The following is a 25,821-nucleotide window of genomic DNA, read 5'->3' as shown; positions in this document are numbered from 1 at the left end:
ATAGGTAAATAATAACATTAATAATATCATATTATAAATACAGTGTTTTGGTTTTCTTTGTGTGAATATGACGACCTAGTTTCGGCTAGGTTCCGCTGTGCTGAGAAATGGACGCAGTGGTAGGGAATCGCCTGCAGTCACTACCGCTTTGCAGGAGGAAGAAGAACATGGTTATTTCGACTTGTTTGATCTGTTTAACTTCCGTGAACTACTTTCGTAGCTCTTTTGCTTCGTGTTACATAATGAAATGATGGATCGGGTCCTTAACCTAATTTAAATAATTATGACTAATACCTGTTTAAAATGTATCTAGTCTTCGTCCGAGTAGTAACTCATTTTCACACGTTTGTAATATGTCAAGTCGTATTATCAAAAATCGTTCGAATACCTGTACGAATAGTACTTGAAGGGAAGTGCGTTGTATTGATATTATACGGAACACACTAAGGAAGAAATTGTTTCTAATAATAAATATAAAATTGAAGGACATATTGTAAGAGGAATAATAGTTTTCCTAGAAAAGTCCAGTTAAAACAGTTCGGGAGTATTCGCTGAGGTGTTATTCATTGTCACGTCTCGTAGCGTTGGACGTCACGTTGTCGCCTCTTGTAGAGTAATAAGTTAACTTGTACTTAGAAGTCGTTGTCTGGGTGTTAGCTTAACTGCACAACCCAGTGTGTATTTGCTATATTCCATTTCGCGGACGTCTAGCAAAGTTTGACCAATCAAATAGGTCAGAGTTATTTTGGTAAAGAACACACAATGCTCAAGTATGCGGTAAGGAAGCACCCTGGAGAAATCTTGTGAGCAGTCGCTTCTGAATAGTCCATTACTATGGTGAACATCACAGTCATAAGCATTTACAGTCTGATCCACCAGGGAGAGACAGAGAGAGATCCTGACTAAATCTTGAATTACTGCAGAGTATTACATTGAATACCACTCGACCAGACCCGTTCGCTAACTGCATGTGTAATTTTAATAACAGCTTTCCGAACTACTGTGTGAATACAGCACAGTTGATCAAAATATAAATAAATAGCTTACATTATCGATTTTCGAAGTAGTGTATCCACACTACAGGAGAATTGAGACTGGTTTAGTTCTATGTAAAACGACTTTAAAATCAGAGAGTACTGGGAAATTGAGCTGCTTTATGTGCAACAGTTTACAATACCAATGAACGAAATACGATTTGTTCTAAATATGCATTACTTTCAACTATTATAGCTCAGTTTGAACCTTTAACAAGGTAATGCTATAACGTAATTAAAGGAGTGTAAAATAAAACAGTGAGAATTACTTACATCATGACGGACTCTAGAAATTACGGTAATAATAAAAATTGTAATACAATCTTCTTAAGATGGTAATAATTACGGTACGATACCATGAAATCACGAGGCCTTTGAGAGCACCGAAATTCGAACCCTCATCAATGCATAAAAGAATTTGAGAACCAGTCGAGTATTAGGATTACACATGAGAAATAGCGTGTCATTTCCTTTACAACGAGGTAATGGCCTTTTTGTGCGTTTAATCTTCAGAATCCCTCATTAATGGTCTAGACTCTATGAGATACATTTCACCAATTAATACGTCATTACTCCTGGTTTAGCATTTTTAATTACGATACCACTACAACGCCGTGTAGAATATCCCGTAATTCTGTGAAATCAAAAATAACAATTGAATTCGTTTCAGAGTCGACGCTATTAACTTGTGAAATACCCCTCTTAAAAGTATTTGGTTCGCTCTTATGAACAAGCGAGTTGCACCAAGCTTGAATGGACTACCTGACTGTTGTTTATTTTATTCTCTGGGCGTCGCTTACGGTACTTGAGCTGTGTTGCTACTACCTCACTCCTTGTCGGCGTAGGCGCTGTACGCGAGCTGCTGGGCGTCCGGGAGCGACCTTCCGTAATGGCCGTGCCCGTGTTCGTCAGCATACGAGCTCACGTGCGAATGGGAAATGTGTGGGTGAGCGACCACCTCGTAGGTCTGGGTGTTCTGTCTGTTGGCGAGCAGCTTCTGGACCGCGATCAAACCGGCCAGCAGGAGGGCGAGCTTACCCACGATGAGTGCCTTCAGGGAGAGCAGAGCCAGGGCTCCCAGAGCGACTGGGATCAGGGCTGTAGCCTTCAACTTCAACAGCAGGAGCAGGGGAAGGAGCATCTTGATCTTCTTCTTCTTGCCACGAGCTGAAACAAGCAAACAACATGTTCGTTCTTAGTTATGTGACAATGCACGCCAAAAAATGAACTTGATTTCTTTAAAGTATAAAATCCTGAAAACATCTGTATAAAAGCTTCAAAATCATGCATACATACATACATACTGCACCCATAAAGCGAAACTGTACAAGAGTGCATTACACAAAATTTCATTATAAAGTGTTATGTCTTTCAGAGTTCAGCCTGTAAGTCTCTGTGAATTAACTAAATGCCTCTATTTGTCCCTAAAAACAGGAATTTTTTTAGAAGAAATCAACGAAAATCTAGAATAAATTTGTATTACCGTGCAACTTGAAGCTTTAGTAAATGTAAATTTGTACCGAAATATTATAAAAAATTCACAAAATGGACAGAAGAACGGAGAAACGCACTCAGTGAACGAATTAAAAGATACAGGGGAGAAAATAAAAGAAAATAAAAGAAAAGAAACCTGGTTAAGAAATTTCTTTGTCAGCCTGTTGTTATCCATTCTGTTTTAGGTGTTCGTAGAATTTTAATCGCGTTTCGCTAATTGTATCTGGGATTACTTCTGTGATATACCTATTCTTTGGTTTCTTTTCCATTCAAATTTCATTTTCGTATTTTCATTCTAGGAATTTCTAAGAACTTTCCCCTCTATCCTTTCTATGTCTTTTATTTGTGACATGTTGCCATTTATCAGGATTTCAAATTCATAAAGTGCCTCTGGTTTGCTTTCTGTTTTGTTGAATCGTAATTTGCCTTTTTTACATACAGTAAATAAGTCTTATGGCTGTGGGTCATCCGGAAATTTGTGTAACATGACGCGACATAATGTTTGACGGAAGTGTAACCATAGCAGCTCTGCAGACAATGATGTAAGGTATGGATGGATGGTCAGACAATATTACCTAGCAATCGTGCAGGCTATGTCTTATGGCTGGTTGCTATCTGAAATTAGTAGCCGTTGATGGATGACTATGACCGGGGGAGATTTTATGATTATTTGATTTTCGCAAACGGAAAAGTGGTTTCTTAGTTATTTATTGCTTTTTGTTATATATCTGTTCCAGGTGATTTTGTAAGCTCATTGAAGCCCAGGAGCTGTTTGTTTACTGATTTATCGCTGCTGGTTGAATAATATGGACTAAACTCTTTAATTTCTCTGCTTGTGATTAATGTTTGATTGTCGAATCTTGATTTTGTTCCTTCCATATACTGCGTCTTTTTATGTGAAATTCGTACTCCGATTTTGGTCGCTATTATTATCTATGTATTAAAATAGTTTACTGAAACAGCTTTGGCAAATCCTTCCGTCCTTTCTACTAGACCGATTTGCTTCATTTTTATTTCATTCTTTCCGGAATTACCTGCCAGTGAGTCATGAGACATTGTTAGTAATCACAAAATCAAATAAATGATTACTCGAATAATTGCAGGAGAATGCTATTCCATGCTAGATACTCTATGATTCTCTAACCTTTCCCAGCTTCCAAATATATTCGACAGATGGCAGAGTGTTCCTTATAACTTACATGCTGCAAAGAGAAAAATGTCTACGTATAAACAGACTCCATCATGACATATGTCTTAGACATTATCTGGGAACTCCTATCTACGGATAACGTAGCTACAGTAGAAAGACTGAAGGCCGTGTATCTTAATAAAGTTCTCTGCCTGGAAAAAAGCGCTCGATCGAGACTAGCCTATAGACTCAAAAGACAACGGTTCTATATAGAACTGCGATTAAAAATGTAATTGCCTTCTATGACACAATACCAAACATTACATCAAGAACTGCAGGACAAGAAATGAATATATGGATAGATTTTTACCGAGCAGACGGCATAATAAGGTCAGAATGGATGAATTCTGACTACGAACTGCGGCATAGGCTACCATAAGGCGCTTCTTATTACATGTTCACAAAACCATTGAAAAGGGTAGGTAAAATAATATTACTACGACATGCATATCAAGACGAGTTATCTAACGTATTTATAACGAATTATGTTGAGCAGCACGGGTCCTTTAGTTATTGTTATTTATTGTTATTATTTATTTATTATTATTATCCAGGTAAAATCGACCACTATGCATATTGTTCCAAATATATGCAACAGCTCAGATTATAGCGAGTGTTGACATCTAGTCCCATACGCGAGCGGCTAAGAGTAGAGACGGCATAAAGGCGTGCTACTTGTACGAGTCCGGTTCAGAACGCGAGCTTGTCCTGATTGGCTGAACTACATAGTGATCTACCAGTTCTGTGAACCCATTTCCTCATTACCACAGACCGGAAAGGCGATACAGTCGCAAATAAGCTCAACCTTCATCATGTGTTGAGTGAGAAGCAGTCGTCAACCTACGTCTCACGTTTAACGATTCCGTCATTAAAACTCACCGACCACTAAATGTATTCGGACTAACTCATCCTAGAGAACGTATAACCGTAAAAATGAATAGTTCGGTACCAGTGAACGGCGATGCAGGATTCTGATTTCAGTATTTATTCCTCATTCCATTTTTATAATAATGATAATAATAATAATAATAATAATAATAATAATAATAATAATAATAATAATAGTACTTATATAATTCTTTCAGGGATACAAAGTATAAAGTGAAAGTCAGGGGAATTTACAATTAATACCGGTATAAGACAGGGGGTTGATTGTCACCGATAATTTTTAATTGTGTCTTGGAAAAGGTAATGAGAGTATGGGAACAAAAGCTCAAAGAAGGAGGAATCCACCACAAGATAAGGCTAAGTTCGAAATTTAAAGGGGTAGGTATTAATTGTTTGCTCTTCACTGAAGATATTGCAATTCCTTTTGAGAATATAAAAACACCACCTCTCCAGGTAAAGAATTGGAAAGAAATTGTAGAAAAAGTTGGATTTCAGGTATATTTTGAGAAGCTCAAATTTATGGTTAACATTGGAAATTCATCTTCAGTGTTAATAAAATATTATAGAAAAATCGACACGGTGAAAAAGTTTAAGTACTTGGGGAAGTAACTCAAATTAATGAACAATACAAACAAAGCAAATAAATCAAGAGCAAGGAAATTCGAAGAAGCTTACCAACTGGCCAAGTATACCTATAATAAGAAAAGTCCCTCAGTCAGAAAGAAAATCAGGCACTACATTAAACCAGCATGTACCGGGTGAGTTGGTCGTGCGGTTAGGGTCGCGCAGCTGTGAGCTTGCATCCAGGAGATAGTGGGTTCGAGCACCACTCTCGGCAGCCCTGAAGATGGTTTTTCGTGGTTTCCCAATGTTGAGCGTGTGCCTAAGGCCACGGCCGCTTACCTTCCCACTCCTAGGCGTTTCCTATCACATCGTCGCCATAAGACCTATCGGAGTCGGTGCGACGCAAAACAAATAGAAAACCAGAATCTCTCTGTGCTACAGAGTGCATGTTCTGCATTAAAACAGGATAAATAGAAGAGCTGGAGGAATAGAAAAAAATTATAAGACAAATCTGGTGCCTATGAAAGACTGAAAATTAGGAGTTCAGATACATGAAGAATACAGACCACTACAAAAACATAATAAACTTTAAGAATGTCTGATACGATCAGGAAGAGGGGAGTTGAATTGTTTGGTCAAATAATGAGGAAGGATAATCCCAGACTCACAAAACAAATGTTTAATCGTGTTTGCAAGGCTAAGAATGACAATCAGTGGATGCAAAGTCTAAAGTGAGATATGGCAGAGATTGGAATAACATCAGATATAATACAGAACAGGACAACTATTGGAGGAGATTGATAACAATTTCAGGGTTTTCCGGGAGAAAGAAAAGAAGGAACGCAATAAAATGTGGAGAGAAGAGAACAAGAAAAAACTCAGCGAAATAATGAAGAACTATTGGAAGGCAAGAAATGAAGCAAGAACAAAACAGAAATGAACGCAGTGGATTATATTACGTGATCCTAACCAAAATATAAATGATGATAATAATAATATCTGTTGTAATGATGATACGTTAACTCAGTTCAATCTTAAAAACATGCCAACTCTTCCAGCAAAATTTGCCAACACGGAACAACTACAGCAATCTTGGAAGTAGAAAGAACTCCTCGGTTCATATCCTCACCCTCTGCGTCAACCATCTGTTGACAGAAAGAAATCCACTTTCCGGCTTCGTCCACGGAGAGACAGAAGAGTTCTTGATAGCAATCCAGAATAGAGTGCTGAGCACTCGTAACTACGCCAAGTTTATCTTAAAGGAAGCAGAGGACGGCAGATTCAGAGGACGCGGAGGAACAGCTGAGACGGTGGAGGGAGCATATTGTGGGTGAATGTAAGGCCATGGCAGGCCTAGAATACACTCATTGACAGGATGAGGTGCCGATATTTATTCTGGAAACCAAATCGGAACTTATGGAATAGAAAATATCATATTATGAGCACAGACTACCTGATGTGAAGGTTAAGGCTGTATTTCAATTGATCTCTGCATCAGAGAGGACTGTAGGATCAAACAGGTATGATATTTTCCTCATTGACCTCCTGTCAAATTAAACATCAATATAAGACATTGACAGGAAGAATGATCTTCTGGAAGTGACGGTCCGTTCAGGTCACAATGTCCACCAGGCCTATGTAACGAAGATTGAAAAGTACACTGATCTCGTAGCAGAAGTTTGAAAACTGTGGGAAATGGACCTGGCAACATGTTCCCTTAAGTGTGTGTGTGATGTTACGGGTATTTAGTCATAGATGGGTAGGTATTGAATATATTTGAACGGTGGCTCTCAGATGCGTGTTGAATGAATGGATCTAAACACGAACTGTCGGGGGCTGGTTAGGCAATCTGCCGTGTAAGCTAGGCAACCCGCCCAACTTTTCTTACTGAAATACATCGCGATTCATGTTTTTCTTGTTCTTATAATATTCATTTCGAGATTTACTCATTAAAGAGTTTTTTTGGGAGGTGTTTATATCTGTAGAATATGCCGGCGTCCATACCGTGCAATTGCTTTATGAGTTCACTGACGAGTTCTTGGTGGGATGGATAGAAGTGTTTTGCAACTCGTACCATTTCTTCTTTGACCATAGATATGTTAGCTGCTTGCAGGGTGGCTCACGTTCGATGGGCTACAGTAGAGCACATTAGAATTGGACAGGAGATCAATGGACCAGAACGAACGTTGTTCACTCATGAAATGCAAATTGGTTCACACACTGATGACAACACTCTGCGCATTTGGAGGACAAGAGGGGGACAGTGAATCATTCACAGTTGCAAGTTGAGTATTATTCTGAGCAGGTATCATGCTCTGCCGCCGTAGAACACTGGTTCACATTCAAGGAAACATGGCGACCGCAGTGTACGAACACAGCATTCGCCGACCTATAGTAAGTGGTTGTTCAGAGACTGTACGAGGTAGTTCTACTCTATAGGAAGATAACGCTCTTCCATATAGTACCGCAGCTGTGAGTGGATACCTGGGGGGGTGTGGGATCTGCAGAATGGTCTGGTCAATGTCTTCTCCGGACATGAACTGCATTGAGCATGTGTGGACCATTCTTAAAAGAGCTATTTTCAACCATCGACATCCACCTCTAACGATTCAGGAATGGGAGAGTTTGCCTCAAGAAACGCAAATTATCTATTACTGCGCGCGCTCCATCGCATTTAAGAGTGTTTCAGGGTTGCCTCAATGTGTTCTCCTAATTCCAACTTCGGCTTCATGTTATGATCTTTCCTACTTTTAAAAATACCACTCTGACTTCTTCGTCTACTTATATCATATCACGCCATCTCTCCACTGACAGCTCGGAACATACCACTTAGTGGAGCAGCTCCTCTCCTTACTCCCAAATCTTCCCCGCCCAATGTTTGCAACATTTTTCTAACACTATCCTTTTGTCCGATAATAATAGTAAGAGATGAAGATAATTAGGAAAATCTTACGAGCAAGATACAGCCAAGACGCTTTCAGGTTACAATAAATAGAAACAACACAAATATTCTCAAACATCGAAACTGACATTAGGAAAAGACGAATTAAATTCATCGGCCATCTGACTAGATTACCAGAACATCTAATTTAAAAAAATTTTGTTTGCTTTACGTCCCACTAACTACTCTTTTACGGTTTTCGGAGACGCTGGGGTACCGGAATTTAGTCCCGCAGGAGTTCTTTTACGTGCCAGTATATCTACCGACATGATGCTGATGTATTTGAGCACCTTCAAATACCACTGGACTGAGCAAGGATGGAACCTGCCAAGTTGGGGTCAGCAGGCCAGCGCCTCAACCGTCTGAGCCACTCAGCCCAGCACCAGAAAATCGATTGACAAAAAGGATAATAGATTATGTAACCTCAATGCATTGGCTTAATGAACTTTGAAAGGGCCTCAAAAACGCAAACATAATTTCATCATACATCCTAGAAAGAGACAGCTTTAGGCACAAGGTAAACAAGTGAGAAGCTACATCAGAGCAACAACAAGAAAAACAGTATAGACCAAAGTGGTTGGCAGAACGTAAAGAAGTCTTCTCAGAAAGAATGAAAATCTATTGGAAAAACAAGAAGAACCCACTGAAGAATTGATTGAGTTGTTTGCTTAACGTCTTCCAATATTGGGATAATTCATTAATAATAATAATAATAATAATAATAATAATAATAATAATAATAATAATAATAATAATAATAAATCAAACCCATCTCCGTACAGGCCATGGAGGCCCTTGGATGAGTGAAAGGTAAAGGCTTCCACCATTCGTAACCTCAGCACGTGATGGGGTAGAGTGGTTATCTGAACGCTCGGCCGCCTTTGCTCCCAGGAATTAATGGTGTAGGCTGAGTGCACCTAAGGGCCATATGCACTTCCGGAAGTGGAAATCTCGTTTCTTAAATTTTAAATAATAATAATAATAATAATAATAATAATAATAATAATAATAATAATAATAATAATAATAATAATAATAATATTAATAATAATAATAATAATAATATGTTGTACCCTTCAATTGGTATATATTTTAAGATACCCCAAACCTAAAATTGTCGCATAGTAGTTATTTAATGTGCCCGAAGCCAATAACACAGTGTTGTCATATTTAGGCATCGTATAAAGCTGGGATCGAACCTGCTACCTTGGAAACTGAAGGAGAACTATACCTCTGAGTTCAACGCAGTGCTCATGCTGCGTCCTTCCAGGAGGTAAAATTTACTAAAGATTTATGCCACTTGTGAACGGAGTTGGTGACGTCTGTTTTGACCTGCTGCGCAATGACGTGATAAAAAGCACGATCTCGCCAAGTCATATCGGTTGAGGAAAGAGTCACGTTCTCACAGAATCTGTCATCTTGGAAGAAAGAGCGCCTCATTATGAAACCGTTCTTCTAAACATCTGACAGTTATAATATTTTACGGGAAATAAAATGTTTGCTGTCGCTCCATGGCACACTTGTTGACTTTGATTTCAGTTTTACGGACCGATGCCCTTCCTGTTGTCAACCATATGTAGAGGTGTGTGCTCAAGTATTTCACAAGAAATAATTCGCATTCGTAATTCGCACTGTGGTCTGTATATGAACTTGTCTTCAAGCAAACACCGTATCTCCGAGACAGGACACTGAACTAGGCCTGGCTAAAATCCTTGGTCCCGCCGTGACTCGAACCACTGACTCACTGCTCTGACCGTTCGGCCAAGAAGCCTGGCAAACTTAGTTTAAGTTATCCCAGTTATACTTGGAGCCGTTTGGGCAACTGTAGCTTTGTTTCAGTTTTGGCCGAGAATTCAATGGACCTAGGACCTAGGAAAGTTTTCAGTTCCCCTCCCCGAAGGGGAGGGTAGGGCCACCTAGAAGGCAATGCCTTCCCTCTGGTCAGGAGGCCCTCCACATTTGTCAACTGATTATACAAGCACAAAAAATGTAAGCTTCCTTCCACACTAGTTAACCAAATAAGCAAACATCCTTAAGTTTCAGAAAGTCTATCACAAAGCCAGATGTGCAGTTTTACTCCTCCGAGCATCTTTTACTGATTTCTCCTCACTGTAACAACAGTTGCTAGAGGTTCTAGTGGCTTGCATATTTTTCCTAAAATTGCATGTGCTTCATTCTTCGGCTCCTTATTGGAATGCGTTTCACGTGAAGTATCCTACCAGAAGATGAATCCTGTATAGCATTCCAAGACATCCCTTATGATCACTTTGTTTTTTTCACTAACGTTGCTGAGCATTCCTAATTTCTCAGTCACAAGGAATACAGCACCAAGGGCGAAGGAGGAAGCCCTAAAAAGAGGTACGTTAATGATTCTCGAAGACAAACACAGCTCCACATGCTTCAACCACACAAGAAGTTGTTGTAGGGACGCCCGTTTCGTTGCACATTCACCGCTGACTATTGAGCTGATTGGGCTGATAAACAAGCCCCAACTCTTAGTCAACATATTCGCCGACGTGTTTGCGTTTGGTTGACTAGTGCGGAAGGCCCCTTAAAGCTAAATGATTTCCCTGGCGTGATGTGGTTTTTCAGTTCCTGGATGGGGATTCGAACCGACAAGTGGAGAAGCTACAAAGTTGACGATGCCTCATCCTTCTATTAAAGAAGGGGGCCCCATACAACGAAAAACGTAAAAATTAAGCATTTTCCTCAACTGTGCCGAAAAATGAAGGGCTACGGGGTCTGGAAAGGTTTCAAATTGTGAGTCTTCGATAGTTCTACCAAACTAAGATAAAAATCGAAAATCGTTTCCGGCCTAAATGCAGTTCCAGAAAACAGCCCAAAAGCGCTTGTTTCCTTACTAGTTAAAAAAAATTCAAATCCTAGCCAAATTATTTACATAATTGTTACTGTAATGTGCTTCTTGGTTCAATACCCGTAGATATTTTTTGATATTTTATTGTTTTTAATGTCCACATCGAATGTAGTTATAACAGCTTAAGAGAAACGATGCATTGACTCACATTAGCACTCGTAGTTATAGAAAAAGGCAAGCTGCTAATCTAATCGACTGGATAACGATGAATAAGAAAAGGATTGTAATTATTGAGGAATAAATAAAGAAGGAAGTCAGCTCCCAGACGAAACTATCCTTACATCGGTCTGTTTTCAGACCAACTTTGCTTTACGGGAGCGAAAACTGGGTGGACTCAGGATATCTGATTCATAAGTTAGAAGTGACAGACATGAAAGTATCAAGAATTATTGCAGGTAAAAACAGGTGGGAACAATGGCAGGATGGTACTCGGAATGAGGAGATAAAGGCTAATTTAGGAATGAACTCGACGGATGAAACTGTACGCATAAACCGGCTTCGGTGATGGGGTCATGTGAGGCGAATGGAGGAGGATAGGTTACCTAAGAGAATAATGGACTCTGCTATGGAGGGTAAGAGAAGTAGAGGTAGACCAAGACGACGATGGTTAGACTCGGTTTCTAACGATTTAAAGATAAGAGGTATAGAACTAAATGAGGCCACAACCCTACTTGAAAATCGAGGATTGTGGCGACGTTTAGTAAATTCACAGAGGCTTGCAGACTGAACGCTGAAAGGCATAACAGTCTATAATGATAATGTATGTATGTATGTATGTATGTATGTATGTATGTATGTATGTATGTATGTATGTATGTATGTATGTATAAAGAATATATACTTATACTTTATTATATTTTATTTGCCTAAAATTCGTAGCTCATATCCCCAAGATAATTTCAATATTGAGTTGCTTGCCTGACGAGCTAGAGCTGTGGATGACTAGAGTATACGTGACTGAGTACTGCTTTTGTGAATTGTTGTTAGATTTGTACGTAATAATCAAAATCACTGGGATGGGACTTTGAATTTTGAAAAATGCGCTTGCATTGACGGCGTTGGTGACCTATTATTGATGTAGTCACTCAGGTATAATGGCCATTATTGTTGTCAATACTTATTTACTATACGTGTTAATATGAGGAAAGACCTGCACTGTGGTATCGTATACCTTATGGATATGAGAGTATTTAGGGATTGTAGTCAAGATGTAACGGAGAAGACTGGTAAGTCTCTGGTAACACCCCATTAGAATATGGTTCCAGTGTATGAGACTCACACGAGGTCTGCTTAATACGAAAACTGGAAAAGGTCCAAAGGATACGAGATGTTCTACTCTGTGGAATATTCCGAGTTGTTAGTGGAGAGATGGCTTGGAATGACATTAGTAGACAAATAGGCTTCAGTCGAGCTGTAAAGGTAGGAAATATAATAATATGAAGATAAAGTTGGAATTCTAAAGAAGATATTGGGGCAAATATTAATGTATAGAAAGAGGAATTGAGGAAGGAATAAATGATGAATGGCAATTATCTATACCCTTCCAAGTTCTTTGAAAACGTTTCCGAAAAGGTATGTAAACAATTGATAGGAAATCTGTCACCTGAGCGACAGTGCATATTTTACATTTATACTTTCCCTGAGAACCTGGATTCTTTTAAATGTGTACAAGAAAGATGGAACAGCAACATGGTTACTGACTATTGTTAATTGCTCCTATGACAAGTTCACATATTATGAAAATATACAAAAATTAATGACAAAATTGATAAGACTGTGCACATGTTAGAAACGAGATTTTATATTCTTCTTGTTCCTGGCTTTAACAACTTGGGGTTGGGACTGTCCGTGTATTAAACCCTTTTTGAAGCAACCCTACGTGGAGGGATGCATTCGCTGTTGCGTGTTTCTGTGGTGATTGATAAACACGAACACCCAGTCCCGAAGTCAGAATAATGAACAAGTCACGTTTAATATTACGAACATTGGAACCCAGGATCCTCTGAACCGAAGGCTTCAATTTTGACCATTAGTCCAAGGAGTCCCTTTATGTATTTTATAATAATAATAATAATAATAATAATAATAATAATAATAATAATAATAATAATAATAATATCCCTTTATCTGCTAACAGTTTCAAGAGACACAAAACCATTATTTACTATGAAAGGAATTATGAACGAGACTGAAAGTGCCTTTAAATATCAAACAGTTCTGGCGAAATTCGATGTCTTGACCAAAAGCAACTATAACGAACAATTGAGTCCAACGAAACAAAGAAAAGCAAATCCATTGCCATTCAAGTGAGTGAGGCTCCTCGAAGTGTGGAATGTATCCGTTACAATGCCACCAAATCGGATAACGTGATTACTCTTTGGCTGCAGGAATTAACCTCTCGACTTCTCGTCCGGGAATAGAAGTCCAGTCATGCTTGGTAAGTCAAGCCCGCTTCATCGCACTGGCCTTGCAGATAACAACTGTTTGACGGAGTCATCTCGCTGGCCTCGCAGTCTAGCGATAGCAAGCTTGTCTGTTACCGGGAGGACTTTGTTCATTTCCTGCTCAGCATATCTGGAAACGATTGAGGAGCTGTTTGACGGTGAGGTAGTGTCCCCGGCCCAGAAAGCCTAGAAGGGCCGAGAGAATTCGCGGCACTGATAACGCGCCACCTGGTAGTCCGTTGGCCTTCGAGTTGAGGAATGGTCGTTTGGGGGCGAAGATTCGTCAGGGATGTACCACTATGGGTTTTGTTTCAGTAGGTAGTCTCCTTGTATAATGTGGGCTTAATTTCGTTGACTGTAGGGACTGCCTGGCCGAGGCAGTAAAGGTGGTAAGGGCGTGGGTTCGATTCCCCGTCAGGAAGGGAAATAAATTTAAGAAATTACGTTTGCACTTGCGGAGGTGCTCATGGCTCTGAGGTCTACTTAACCTGCGCCAAAAATGAGTACCAGGTTAATTTCTGGGAGAAAAGGCTGTCGGACGTAGAGTTAACCACTCTACCCCACCAAGTGCGAAGTTACGGATAGTGGAAGCCTTTACGACCCACCCCTCCAAGGGTCTGTACGGAGATGACTTTGCTTTTCTCTTTATATTTCTTTTTATCTGGACTGTATCCCATAACTGCTTTCGCTATTGCTAGTTCTTCGAAACACCTTGAAAATGTAACAAAAATCAGACAGAACCACCAAAATCTTCTAAGAAACCCCATTTTGGACTTACTTGTGCTTTTGATGAAGATACATTCAAATTTAAAGATCGTGGATTAACTAGCTGTGATGATCGCTACATCCAGAAATACATGAGTTCAATTCGTCGTCAGGAAGCCAGAAATTTTAGAAGCGTGTGTTGTACTTCTGGTGTGGCGCATGGCCTTGAAGTTCACTCAGCTTACATCACAAGGGAGAAAAACCTTAATTGCTGGGTATGACGGCGGCTGGGCATAGAATTTACCGACCTACCGCACTCAATGTCGAGGTTACAGAGAGAGAGAGAATACTTTTATTTTCCATTCTTTCAGGAGAATTTCGTAACCTGTACGAAGATGCCCTTGCTATATTATTATTATTATTATTATTATTATTATTATTATTATTATTATTATATGCGAATATGCCCGCTAGGACTACGAAAAGTGCTCCGAGGCGTAAATTTGCCGTACTTTGTGCACATATTTTTTGCATTCTTTTACTGTGGACTTCCTTTCTGTGCTCACACCAGGTTGTTCCAGTCTTCTTCTTTGGTCTTTCCTCTTGGTCAACTTGCCATTTTTGAACTTTGGATCTGAAGATTACCCGGTTATATTGTATTGTAACTGTAATAATTGCATTGTATTATTGTAATACATCTGCTGGTGTAATTCGTGCCTGTTTCAAATCGGTTTTGATTTCACTAATCCATTTCATTGTGTCTGTTTCGGCTTTCCTCCTAGTTTTCGTACAATTCGACTCCTTGTTTTGTAAGTCTGTCCAGATGCATTATTTGAATGTGCCTATAGAGTTCTAACCAGCGTTTTCTAATCTCACTGTGAATATTTGAGTTTTGTTTGATTTGCTGTCTGCCTCTGGATTGGTATTTGTGTCGACGCGTATTGGGCCTAGAACTTTTCTTATGATACTGCGTTCCATTTTCTCTGTTTTCAATGCCTGCTTTCCAGTTCAAAATTAGCGTTTCTGGTCCATAAATACATTCTGGTTTAATGGGTGTATTGTAATGTAACTGTAATAATTGTATTGTATTATTATTAATATTGAATACTGTATAAAGTCCCTCTTTTAATCTATGATACTGCATCAAGATGCCTGCCCTAAGGTGCAATTGTATTGATTGAGGCTACGGTAGCGTTAGAAGAACCTGTAGCGTTGAGAATGATCTTATTCTAGCACGTTCCTGAAATTTAAATAAAAGAACTACCACGTAGCACCATTTCGTCGATGGCCGACCAGGATTACGTATGGTAGGTTGAGGATGTTCTATTTTCTTAGAGTGTACTCGCTATGGGCTCTATCACGGATTTTAAGAGTCAGTTGACCGTCTTATTTGTGTTTGCTCAGAGAAAGTTCCACAGAGGAGCGGCCAGGCTACAGCGAACTATCCAATGATGTCCCACCAAAATGAAACATTCCACAAGTGATTTAGGTTCAAGTTTTTTAAAAGTAACATCACAAAAAGACAGGCGAAATACACTCGCAGAGTGGGTGTCAATTCATTGTCGTGATGAATATTCGGTAATGCGGCCATCAGAAGTACGACTGTGAATTCAAACGAGGTTAGACCTTTTTGAGGTGTGCGTGTGTGTTCATTTGCTAGTTAGTAAATACTGCCATTGTTTGATATGGGTAGCTTCTGGAAAATGCCGATGGTAGCCACATTCCTGAGAGAGTGGGTTAGAACCCCATTGTCGGCAGGCCTGAAGATGGCTTCCCGCGGTTTCTCACCTTCACATTAGGCAAATGCTGGGGATGTACCTTAATTATGGACACGGCCGCTTCCTTCCCACTTCCAGCCCTTTTCTATCCCATCGTCGTCATAAGACCTAGGCCTATATCTGTCGGCGTGACGTTAAAATATGTACATATGCACAGTACTTCAACTCGTGGAAAAAGCATAAACGATGCGCACCACAGTGGTGATAGACGGAAGAGGCCAGCCAAGAATTGTAAGTGGGAAAATTATCGTGAGGGGTTAGAATATCAGTAGTGATCAGCAATACCTAGTCCTAGCTGAGAGTAAAACCTGTTATTTCTAACAGATGCACTTAGATCGAGTTTGATAGATGAAGTCACTTAAGTGCGACCAGTGTCCAGTATTCGGGAGTTAGTGGGTTCGAAACCCACTGTCGGCAGCCCTGAAAATAGCTTTCCGTGGTTTCCCATTTTCACACCAGGCAAATGTTGGGACTGTTCCTTAATGAAGGCCATGGCTGCTTCCTTTCCAATCCTAGGCCTTTCCTACTGCATCGTCAGCATAAAACCTATCTGTATCGGTGCAATGTAAAAGGAACTTCTAAAAAAGTAGTGCCTAGATGGTGGTGGCGTGTGAGGTTCACCTAGCAGAACGCAGGTTCAGTTCTCTGTAGGAAGGCCGAGGCCATTAAAAACAAGTTGTCTACCTCCACAGAGACACTCAACTCCGACTTTCAGTCTACCATCCACAGAACTGACTACTTTGTTCAACATCTGGTTTGCAAAGAAAAGCGATGTTCAGCCGCATCAAATAACGAGGCTGATATCAGGGACCATTAAATCGACTCATCGGCTAGCAGAGTGTGGGATTGAATGGCACTTCTACACTGAATTGCGTTTTTAAGAATGATCCACATCATTCCAGGTCTTCAAAGAGAAGAGCAGGTAATTAAAACCAGGCCAACCGTATTGCAAGCTATCTTGCTGAACCACGGTAGCTTTTATAATTGTAAACGTGTTTCGTCCGGAGAATGGTATAGGTGAATGAACAGCCACAGTCTGTTTCCTGTCATTCGACCGGGTCAGGAATGGAATGAATGGGGCCCCCATCTAGTTGCGAGTTTAGATATTAGGAATTGTGCTAGCCAGTCACTCTCGTGTGGGGCAATGATTAACGACTGACAGACGAAATGATAAAGAAGAATGTTGCTGGAATGAAAGATAACAGGGAAAACGAGAGTACCCGGAGAAAACCGGTCCCACTTCCGCTTTGTCCAGCATAAATCTCACATAGAGTGATCGGGATTTGAACCACGGAACCCAGCGGTGAGCGGCCACGTGAGCCATGGAGGCACGGTGTAGTTAAATATTAGACCAAATTGCAGACAATTCATAGGACATAACCTTGTTCACTGCCTGCTGTCGGTTCTTGATGGAGACAGTACTTTTGCATCTATTTCTTGGGGCAGACCACAGCAAAGTGTAGCTTCGACCGAAGTCCCAGTACCATCCACGGCTGTGACAATATGAAAGCTGCTGGGGTATGAGTGGGGCTGAGTAATGACATTCAGAGCATGACCAGTGTGTCTGAGGGTCTGGGCAAGTCGTGCTGCAATAGCACTGTTTGGCCCAGGGAGGAAAGCAATGGCAAACTCAATCACTCCTCATATTGCCTAGTATGCTTCATTTTGGTGCTGCCATTTTTTTTTTTCGTTTTCCTATAGTTGTATAGCTTTGGTGGTGCTATTTGAGGATCTAACCAGCCTCTGGGCTGATGACCTAACAGACAGACAACCTTGTCAAAAAAAAAAAAACGTTTCATGATAGGCTCAGTAGATATCATTATCCTTCTCCCAACAGCAGTCAGAAATGAGTAACCCTGTTTAATTATTGTTGTTTATTTAACGTCTGTTAACATGTTGTGAGGCCTTGTAGCCGGATTGGGTTTCGAAAGATTTCAGTGATATTAGACGTGCTCAAATATGCCAGTCTTATGTCCATATATTTCCTGACACGTAAATGATTTCACTGTAGGTCAAAATTCTGGCACCTCGTCGTCCCTGTAAAGCTAGTTATTGAGACAAAAGGAAAACTACATAATTATTTAAACTGATGGGCTGACTCAATCATTGGTCGAGGCAACAGTCGAACCTGAGGCACAATGGCCCTCCTATTTTGATGCTTAAAGGAAGACGGAATACAGTACATATGGATTTTGGCCTGTCTAGCCAGAGTGGCGTACCACGCAGTCCTCAGCTGATGGCACTTGTTCAAGCGAATCCCCTTCCTGCCGCAGATCACGATTACAATCCTTGGACGACACTGGGAGAGATCCTAGGCCCTCCCGGTTAGAAGCAACACCACAAGAGAGGCTATGAAGGCGAAGATGATATTAGGTTACCTTATTGGATACATTAATGTATTTCTCTTATATCTCCTGTGGCGTTTGGTGCCGGGAATGTCCAAGGCCATGTTCGGCTCGCCTGGTGAAGGTCTTTCTATTTGACGGCCATGGGCGAGCTGCGCATGTGGATGTGGGATGATGATGATAATGAGGTAGGGAGAGGGTGAAACCCGGTGTCGGCACGTAGCCTACTCCTATTGAATAAAACCAAGGGTTCTGCTCAAAGATTTACGTCATCATCCATATGAGCACTGCGAAGATGTTTGGAATTGAATCCAGGCTTTTTTCACGCAATCTAGTGATTGGAAATTGTATACCAATACCTCTCCTACCCTGCCGGCCAACATTCTGATGGTGAAAAAGTTATCTCCAACAGGACTCGAACCGGCTAACCACGGTGGCAGACCATATAGACCTCAACGCCTTAACGATCAAGGCTGGGGGAGCTCCCGCTGAGGTGTGATGATACCTCAAACACGTGGCGATGGTGACAAGCAAGTAACGAGTCATTTACCTTGACAGTTCAGCGACCTGACAAGTGTGTCAGCGGGCAGCTGAGAGCACAGCTGATTACAAGCCATCAAGCACGCATCACACTACTTGGCCGACACTGCCCCAGGATACGTCCTAGATAATTCCTAGGAGCCACACCTACTTCCTGCCTTCCTCATTCCGCCTACCGTTTTACAGTAGCTTGACATCGTGAACACAAGGACATGATCTCATTTCAAAAATCTCACATGTATCGAAAAGATTCGAAACGCTGTTACTCACTTGCCATCTACTAAATATGCCAGGGGCTCATTAAGTTGTAGGCACGGAACCATGACTCCTCTCGTTCTACCCTCCTCCCTCCCACTACTATTGTACGACTCTTTTCCTATTGTGTTGTATCTCAAATTATTATATCATTTTCAGCACTTCACATGCCCTTGTTTCTCTCTTGTGATTAAGAATTCAAGATCTTGATTATGATGTTTTGGCCCTCAGAATACAAATCTTCACCATCGCCATCTCTGTCGGCTTATCTAGAATAAATCCCCGTCCAAAAACTCACTAGATATCCGTAGGAGCAACTGACTCTGGATTACAGAATGATTGATAAATCTTTTAAACAAAAGAGTAAAATTTATCGAAAATGAAGTTTTCAGAAAGGATTCACAACTCTCTATAATTTCACCGACTGCGATTTCGCTCATCACACTGAACTTTTAGTTAAATGTATTTTGAATTCCGTAAATACTGACCACCAATTTATTTCAACGCTCGAAAACTTTGTGGTCGTGGAACGATGTTTTCTGAATGCGTTCAAACTTCGCTGAAGGCGTTTCCTGGTTGTATGATGGTGCTACGCTCATAAAAACTAAATACTGGTCACTGCCTGTTCTGAACTATTCTAGTACAAGGATAACCGATCCATGGTGCAGTCTTTTACATATTCTTCAGTGAAGACAGCAGAAACGAGACAGATGATATTTTTTCGTTTCTATCAAGGCTGGACGCAGTTATGAACTAAGAGCTCTTCATAGCGGGTTCTCCAGTCTTGCCTGCTCCAAAATCAATCATTTGGATTGGATGCACATAGTGAGGCATGGTTAACCATCAACCAAAATGTATATTCTAATTTACTTGACAAATAGGATAAATAAGAAAAAATAATATTTCCCAGAATAAACTGAATTCTACAGAATGAACAATCGAACCGTCGAGAAATTTCTTCTGGGTGCTTGTGATGAAAATTCCCCGTAGTCCTACAAAGTACTGTATATCCCGTATTTGATACGATATTGAATCAATTTATTATATCTACAACTTTTATGAAAACATTATGCATATTCTAGATGTCCTATCCAATTATACCTTTCTGAGGAAAAGTAATATTTTTGCAATACTATCCTTCAAATAAATAAATTAATACTCCTTAATAAACCATGAAGTTCTCGGAGTTAAATGTAACCTGTTCGTAACCTCGGCTCTTCGTTCCCAATCATTAATCTTGTGCTCAATTTAGTTGTAGATCGAATGAGACCCAGGACAATAACTGCGTTCAGAAGTAGTTGTTGCCTTTATCTAGTCGGCTAAGCAATCCTCTGAATAAATCGAAAAAATAAACAAATACATTACAATGTAAAACTTTCTCCAACCTTATCCTATGATTTCCAATATTGATTTTTTGTGTGGGTATTTTCTCAGACGCAAGTCACTCTGTAGATCTCCCCTCTGTTGACTCCCGAGTTTCGTCAGCCCTGGAGATGGTTTTCCGTGGTTTCCCATTTCCATAAGGCAAATGCTTGGGATGTACCTTAATTCAGGCCATGTTCACTACCTTCCCATGTGTTAGTGCGACGTTAAATCTCTAGCAAAAATCTCCAGTGTGAGCTAGACTAGCCAGTTTCTTCTTAATCTGCTTACCCTCCAGGGTTGGTTTTTCCCTCGGGCTCAGCGAGGGAGCCCACTACCTCCTCAAGGTCAGTGTCCTGGAGCTTCAGATTCTGGGTCGGGGATACAACTGGGCAGAATCACCAGTACCTCGCCCAGGCGGCCTCACCCGCTATGCTGAACAATGGCGTTGCGGGGGGATAGGAAGATTGGAAGGGATAGACAAGGAAGAGGGAAGGAAGCGGCCGTGGCCTTAAGTTAGGTACCATCCCGGCATTTGCCTGGAGAAGTGGGGAAACCACAGAAAACCAGTTCCAGGATGGCTGAGGTGGGAATCGAACCCACCTCTACTCAGTTGACCTGAGGCTGAGTAGACCCCGTTCCAGCCCTCGTACCACTTTTCAAATTTTGTGGCAGAGCCGGGAATCGAACCCGGGGCTCTGCGGGTGGCAGCTAACCACACTAACAACTACAACACATAGGCGGCCTAGACTAGCCAGTTACATATTTTAATGAGCCTGGTACGATTTCGTTTCCAGAAACTGACTGAAATGATCCTAAGACGAGTTTCCCACGTGTTCCGAGTCAAAGGCGGTATGGTATGGAGATATGTCTCTCCCCCTCTAGTCTCCCATGCATATCCTCTCGCACCCACGCACGTCATACGTGGTAGATATCGTCTCATTGTTCTGCCTAAAGCAAGATCTCGACCTTCATTTCCAAGCTGCCACCTGCGAATAGCGGCGAAAGTGTTCTTTTTGATTACAGTGTATTGTGTGAAGTGTAATGATCAGTGAGCTATTGTCAGTCTAGAATTCTGCCTGTCATGTCCAGCTCCTGGGCACAAGAAGTGCGACCATTAGTACGTTCACTTGCTTTATTTGTCGAGGAAGTGAATGGAACATTTCTTCTCCATTGTAGTGTGAAGTAACTGTCGGCAAATTTCAGTTTCATTTCAAGTTATGTCAGTGGGAAAGTGTTACTGACGGAACTGAGAGAATTACATAATGGTAACTCAAGGTAGTCAATTAGTTCCTCTTTCCAGCTAATCAAGGTATATCTACAAAGAGGCGTGGTGGTTAGTGGCGCCGTCAATAGCCTTATACTGAAGGGTCTGCGGTTCAGATCCAAGTTAAAAGCATGTGAAATTTCCGAATGAAGTCTCACTGACTGGAATTATGTTAGTAGGAAAACCAAATGCCATATTATGGGTCTGAAATAATACTTTTAAGAATGGAATAATGCTCTGTCAAAAATTTAACTTTCAAAACGCATCACTTAGTGATGTTTCACGGGACGAAAAGCCCTAACACCCTTTTGGAAAAATAAAACATTTTTAACCTGGCAAGTTCCAATTTCTTCTTCTGAAATGCAATTATGATGTGATTAAAAACATCTTACAGCGTATTTCTTTTTAAACTCTACTGAAAAATGAAATACAATTTGTTACAGGCGATGTCGTATATTTGTTTTAAATATTCTTGTTATAAAAATATTAATTAATATGAATTATGCCGAAGAAATTGAAGGTGACATAAAGACAAAGAGGAACATAGCATAAATCCTGCTTGATATGAAAATGAGCAAAGAGAACTAAATCACTGTATTTAATTAAATTGTTTTAAATTGTAAATACATGTCTTGAGAGGTGCTTTTGTAGTTCCTACACATTGAAATACATCTGACCGGGCGAGTTGGCCGTGCGGTTAGGAGTGCGCAGCTGTGAGCTCGCATCCGGGAGATAGTGGGTTCGAGCCCCACTGTCGGCAGCCCTGAAGATGGTTTTACGTGGTTTCCCATTTTCACACGAGGCAAATGCTTGGACTGTACCTTAATTAAGGCCACGGCCGCTTCCTTCCCATTCCTAGGTCTTTCCTGTCCCATCGTCGCCATAAGACCTATCTGTGTTGGTGCGACGTAAACAAATAGCTAAGTATATCTGTTGACCCCAGAGATTGCAGTCTTAGTTAAGAAGTTGAAATGATGTGAAGAATTGTGGAAAGAATATCTACAAGGACCCTCTTGCACGTTCTATAATCTAATCATAATAATAATGCGACTTGCTTTACTTCCCACTACCTACTTTTACGGTTTTCGGAGACGCCGAAGTGCCGGAATTTCGTCCCGCAGGAGTTCCTTTACGTGCCAGTAAATCTACTGACACGAGGCTGACATATTTGAGCACCTTCAAATATCACCGGACTGAGCCAGGATCGAACCTACCAAGTTGGGGTCAGAAGGCCAGCGCCTCAACCGTCTGAGCCACTCAGCCCGGCGTTATATAAACTAATTACTAAATCTGATGTAAGTGACACTTTCGTCTGGTATTAGTAAACAGAAGAGCCTCTTGTCTTCGTTCATAGACTAATTGTTGTGAGCCTTGGATCTGATGGTGGGGAGTATGGAAAGTTAAAGGAGACAGTTATTCCTGATTGATTTCTCATTTGGAACAGATTTGCTACAAAGTACTGTACTAGGACTATAACTTGGTCATTTCAGAAAATATTATTGAAGATCAAGTCTACCGCCTACTTTAAATATCCCGTCAATGTTCGTTTCTTCTTCTTCCTGGCCGTTTTCCCATTGGGACGGGAACTACAGGTGACTCTAACCCAGTTTTGCGGCTGCACGCCCTTCCTAATGCCAACCCTGTGTGGAGGTATGTGTTCGTTATTGCGTGTTTCTGTGCTGGTTGCTAATGTGATCTGCTTTACGTAAATACAGGTACGACAAATACAAAATGTATCTCGAGCTAGTGGAAGAAATCGTGGTTAAAGTCGCCGACTCGGCCAGGAATCGAACCGGGGGTCACAACGCTTACCATTGTCAATAATGTGACCGGGAGAGTTGTCCGTGCGGTTAGGGTCACACAGCTGTGAGCTTGAATCCAAGAGATAGTGGGTTCGAACCCCACTATCGCAGCCCTGAAGATGGTTTTCCGTGGTTTCTCATTTTCACACCAGGCAAATGCTGGGGCTGTACCTTAATTATGGCAACGGTCGCTTCCTTCGCACTACTAGTCCTTTCCTGTCCCATCGTTGCCATAAGAGCTATCTGTGTCGGTGCGACGTAAAGCAAACAGCAAAAAAAAAAAAAAAAAAAAAAGTTAACAATGTGGCCCCCGGAGAGACCTATTTCAGGTGCCCCTTTTGACACCATATACATTTTTGAGGATGGAGCCCTACATAAGATGAATTCTAACATTGTAGACGGCACATATACACAGTCCTCGAGCCATAGGAATTAACTAATTAAAATCCCGATCTGGCCGGGAATCGAACCCGGCACCTAGCATGCTAATCATTCAGTTATGGAGCCATTATAATCGATAGTTAAAAGTCATGATTAATTTAGACCTAATTCACGTTAACATTATGCTTTCCAATACAACTAATTTTCAACTAATGACTATAACATGAAACGTAGGCCTACATTAAAAAAACCACATTAACATATTCAAATAAGAGATAACATAGAAAATAAGATTAAAGTTGGTACTACAACTAGTAATTGCTTAAAATTAATTCATACAAGGCGAAGCCAAAAAAGACGTGTTTGTGCGACGTTAAATCACCAACAATTTTTTTTGCTACTTGCTTTACGTCGCACTAACACAGATACGTCTTATGGCGACGATGGGATAGGAAAGGCCTAGGAAGTGGAAGAAAGCGGCCGTAGCCTTAATTAAGGTCCAGCCCCGGCATTTGCCTGGTGTTAAAGTGGGAAACCACGGAAAACCATCTTCAGGGCTGCCGACAGTGGGGCTCGAACCCACTATCTCCCGATTACTGGATACTGGCCGCACTTAAGCGACTGCAGCTATCGATCTCGGTACTAACAAAAATTAATAACCATTCAGCTTAAAAAAGTAGACCATAAATTTGAGCATTTGATAAACATATTTACACTTAAATAACAACTTACACAGAAACAAATTGAAGCAATGTACAGGTAAGAAATACATTTTCCACATTCTACATTTCTAGATATTCTTTTCCACGAGATCCCATTAAATGCGGTTTTACTGGATATGCTATTACTATTGCCACCACCACTACTATTATTACTGCTTCCATTAAGACTATAATTACAACTATTTTCTTATTAATTGTAATGCTATGTTGCACGATTTGATTTTCTCACTACGTTATAGGGAATCGTCGTTGCGCTTCGATATTCTGCTATATGACAATATTCAGGGGAGAAATACTAACCCGCAGCACATGTATCACTTAGGACGAAAATTCGTAGAAATAGTTTATGCAATACTGAATCTTAGATGTCAGAACATTTCTGGACAGAGTTATAAGCTGAAATATTATCACATAGCGGTTTTTCTAGGCGCAACAGCGATATATGAAAAAATAAGCAGCTGGTTAGATATATTTCTACTGATTATCTCTAAGTAGTCTACTAAATGAAAATTCTAACGGAACCTGCCACTACTGGATTTGAATATAAGAATATTGAAATGACTAGGTACAGACTAATTTCAAATAATGTTTGACTCACTGAATATAAAGTGGAATGCTTACCTTCATCAAGAGTTTTGCGGACTTCGGAGATGGCTGAGTCTGGCATCTTGAGTTGAACGGTGAAAGATTCGAAGAATCTTGCTATCCTGTCCACCAAGAGGTTCTCTACTTGAGCGTCCTTCTCCTCGGCGTCGCCAGGTAGCGTCGCGTCCAGTTCCGCCTCTGTCACTGCTCTTCCATTCAACACTCTCGAGGACTCTTCAGCAGCTTCGTCGGACTTCACCAAGGACACACCATCCATGATGCTAATACTGTTCCTTCTGAGCGCGCGGTCCACTGCAGTCAGAGCTCTGACCTTCAAGCAAGGCACTAAATCCTTGTTGCCGCAGGTCTGAATGAACTGCCGGGCCTGTTCAAGACCATTCTCAATGGAAGATATCGGTGATGGAATGTCGTCTTTCTGTGGAACATCTTCTGGACTAGGATCCTCGGCAGGGAAGCCTGACGTGCAACAGGCAAGTCCTAGCACGAATACTACCATCCACTTGCTGAACACCATCATTGCCGTACACTAGATTCTAACACTGGCACTTCCTCTTGCTCCAACTACAGCTGAACGGAGAATGACCTGCAGGTGACTCTCTATCGGCCTTTTTATTTATTCCACAAACCCA

The 25,821-nt window shown here is 40.8% G+C and overlaps 1 protein-coding gene across 1 annotated transcript; it reads right to left on the bottom strand.

Annotated features, from left to right (window-relative positions):
• Osi9 (DUF1676 domain-containing protein Osi9) lies at nt 1-25,742 on the bottom strand. Its single transcript, XM_067150905.2, has 2 exons — nt 25,208-25,742; nt 1-2,201 (listed from the first exon to the last, which is right to left on the bottom strand). The coding sequence occupies exons 1-2, from the start codon at nt 25,707-25,709 to the stop codon at nt 1,861-1,863; spliced, it is 843 nt and encodes a 280-aa protein (XP_067007006.1). The 5' UTR covers nt 25,710-25,742; the 3' UTR covers nt 1-1,860.
• Nucleotides 25,743-25,821: the final 79 nt, after the last annotated feature.

Source organism: Anabrus simplex, chromosome 7 (genome assembly GCF_040414725.1).
Source record: "Anabrus simplex isolate iqAnaSimp1 chromosome 7, ASM4041472v1, whole genome shotgun sequence".
NCBI lineage: Eukaryota > Metazoa > Arthropoda > Insecta > Orthoptera > Tettigoniidae > Anabrus > Anabrus simplex.
This window is presented reverse-complemented; position numbering and strand designations above follow the sequence as displayed.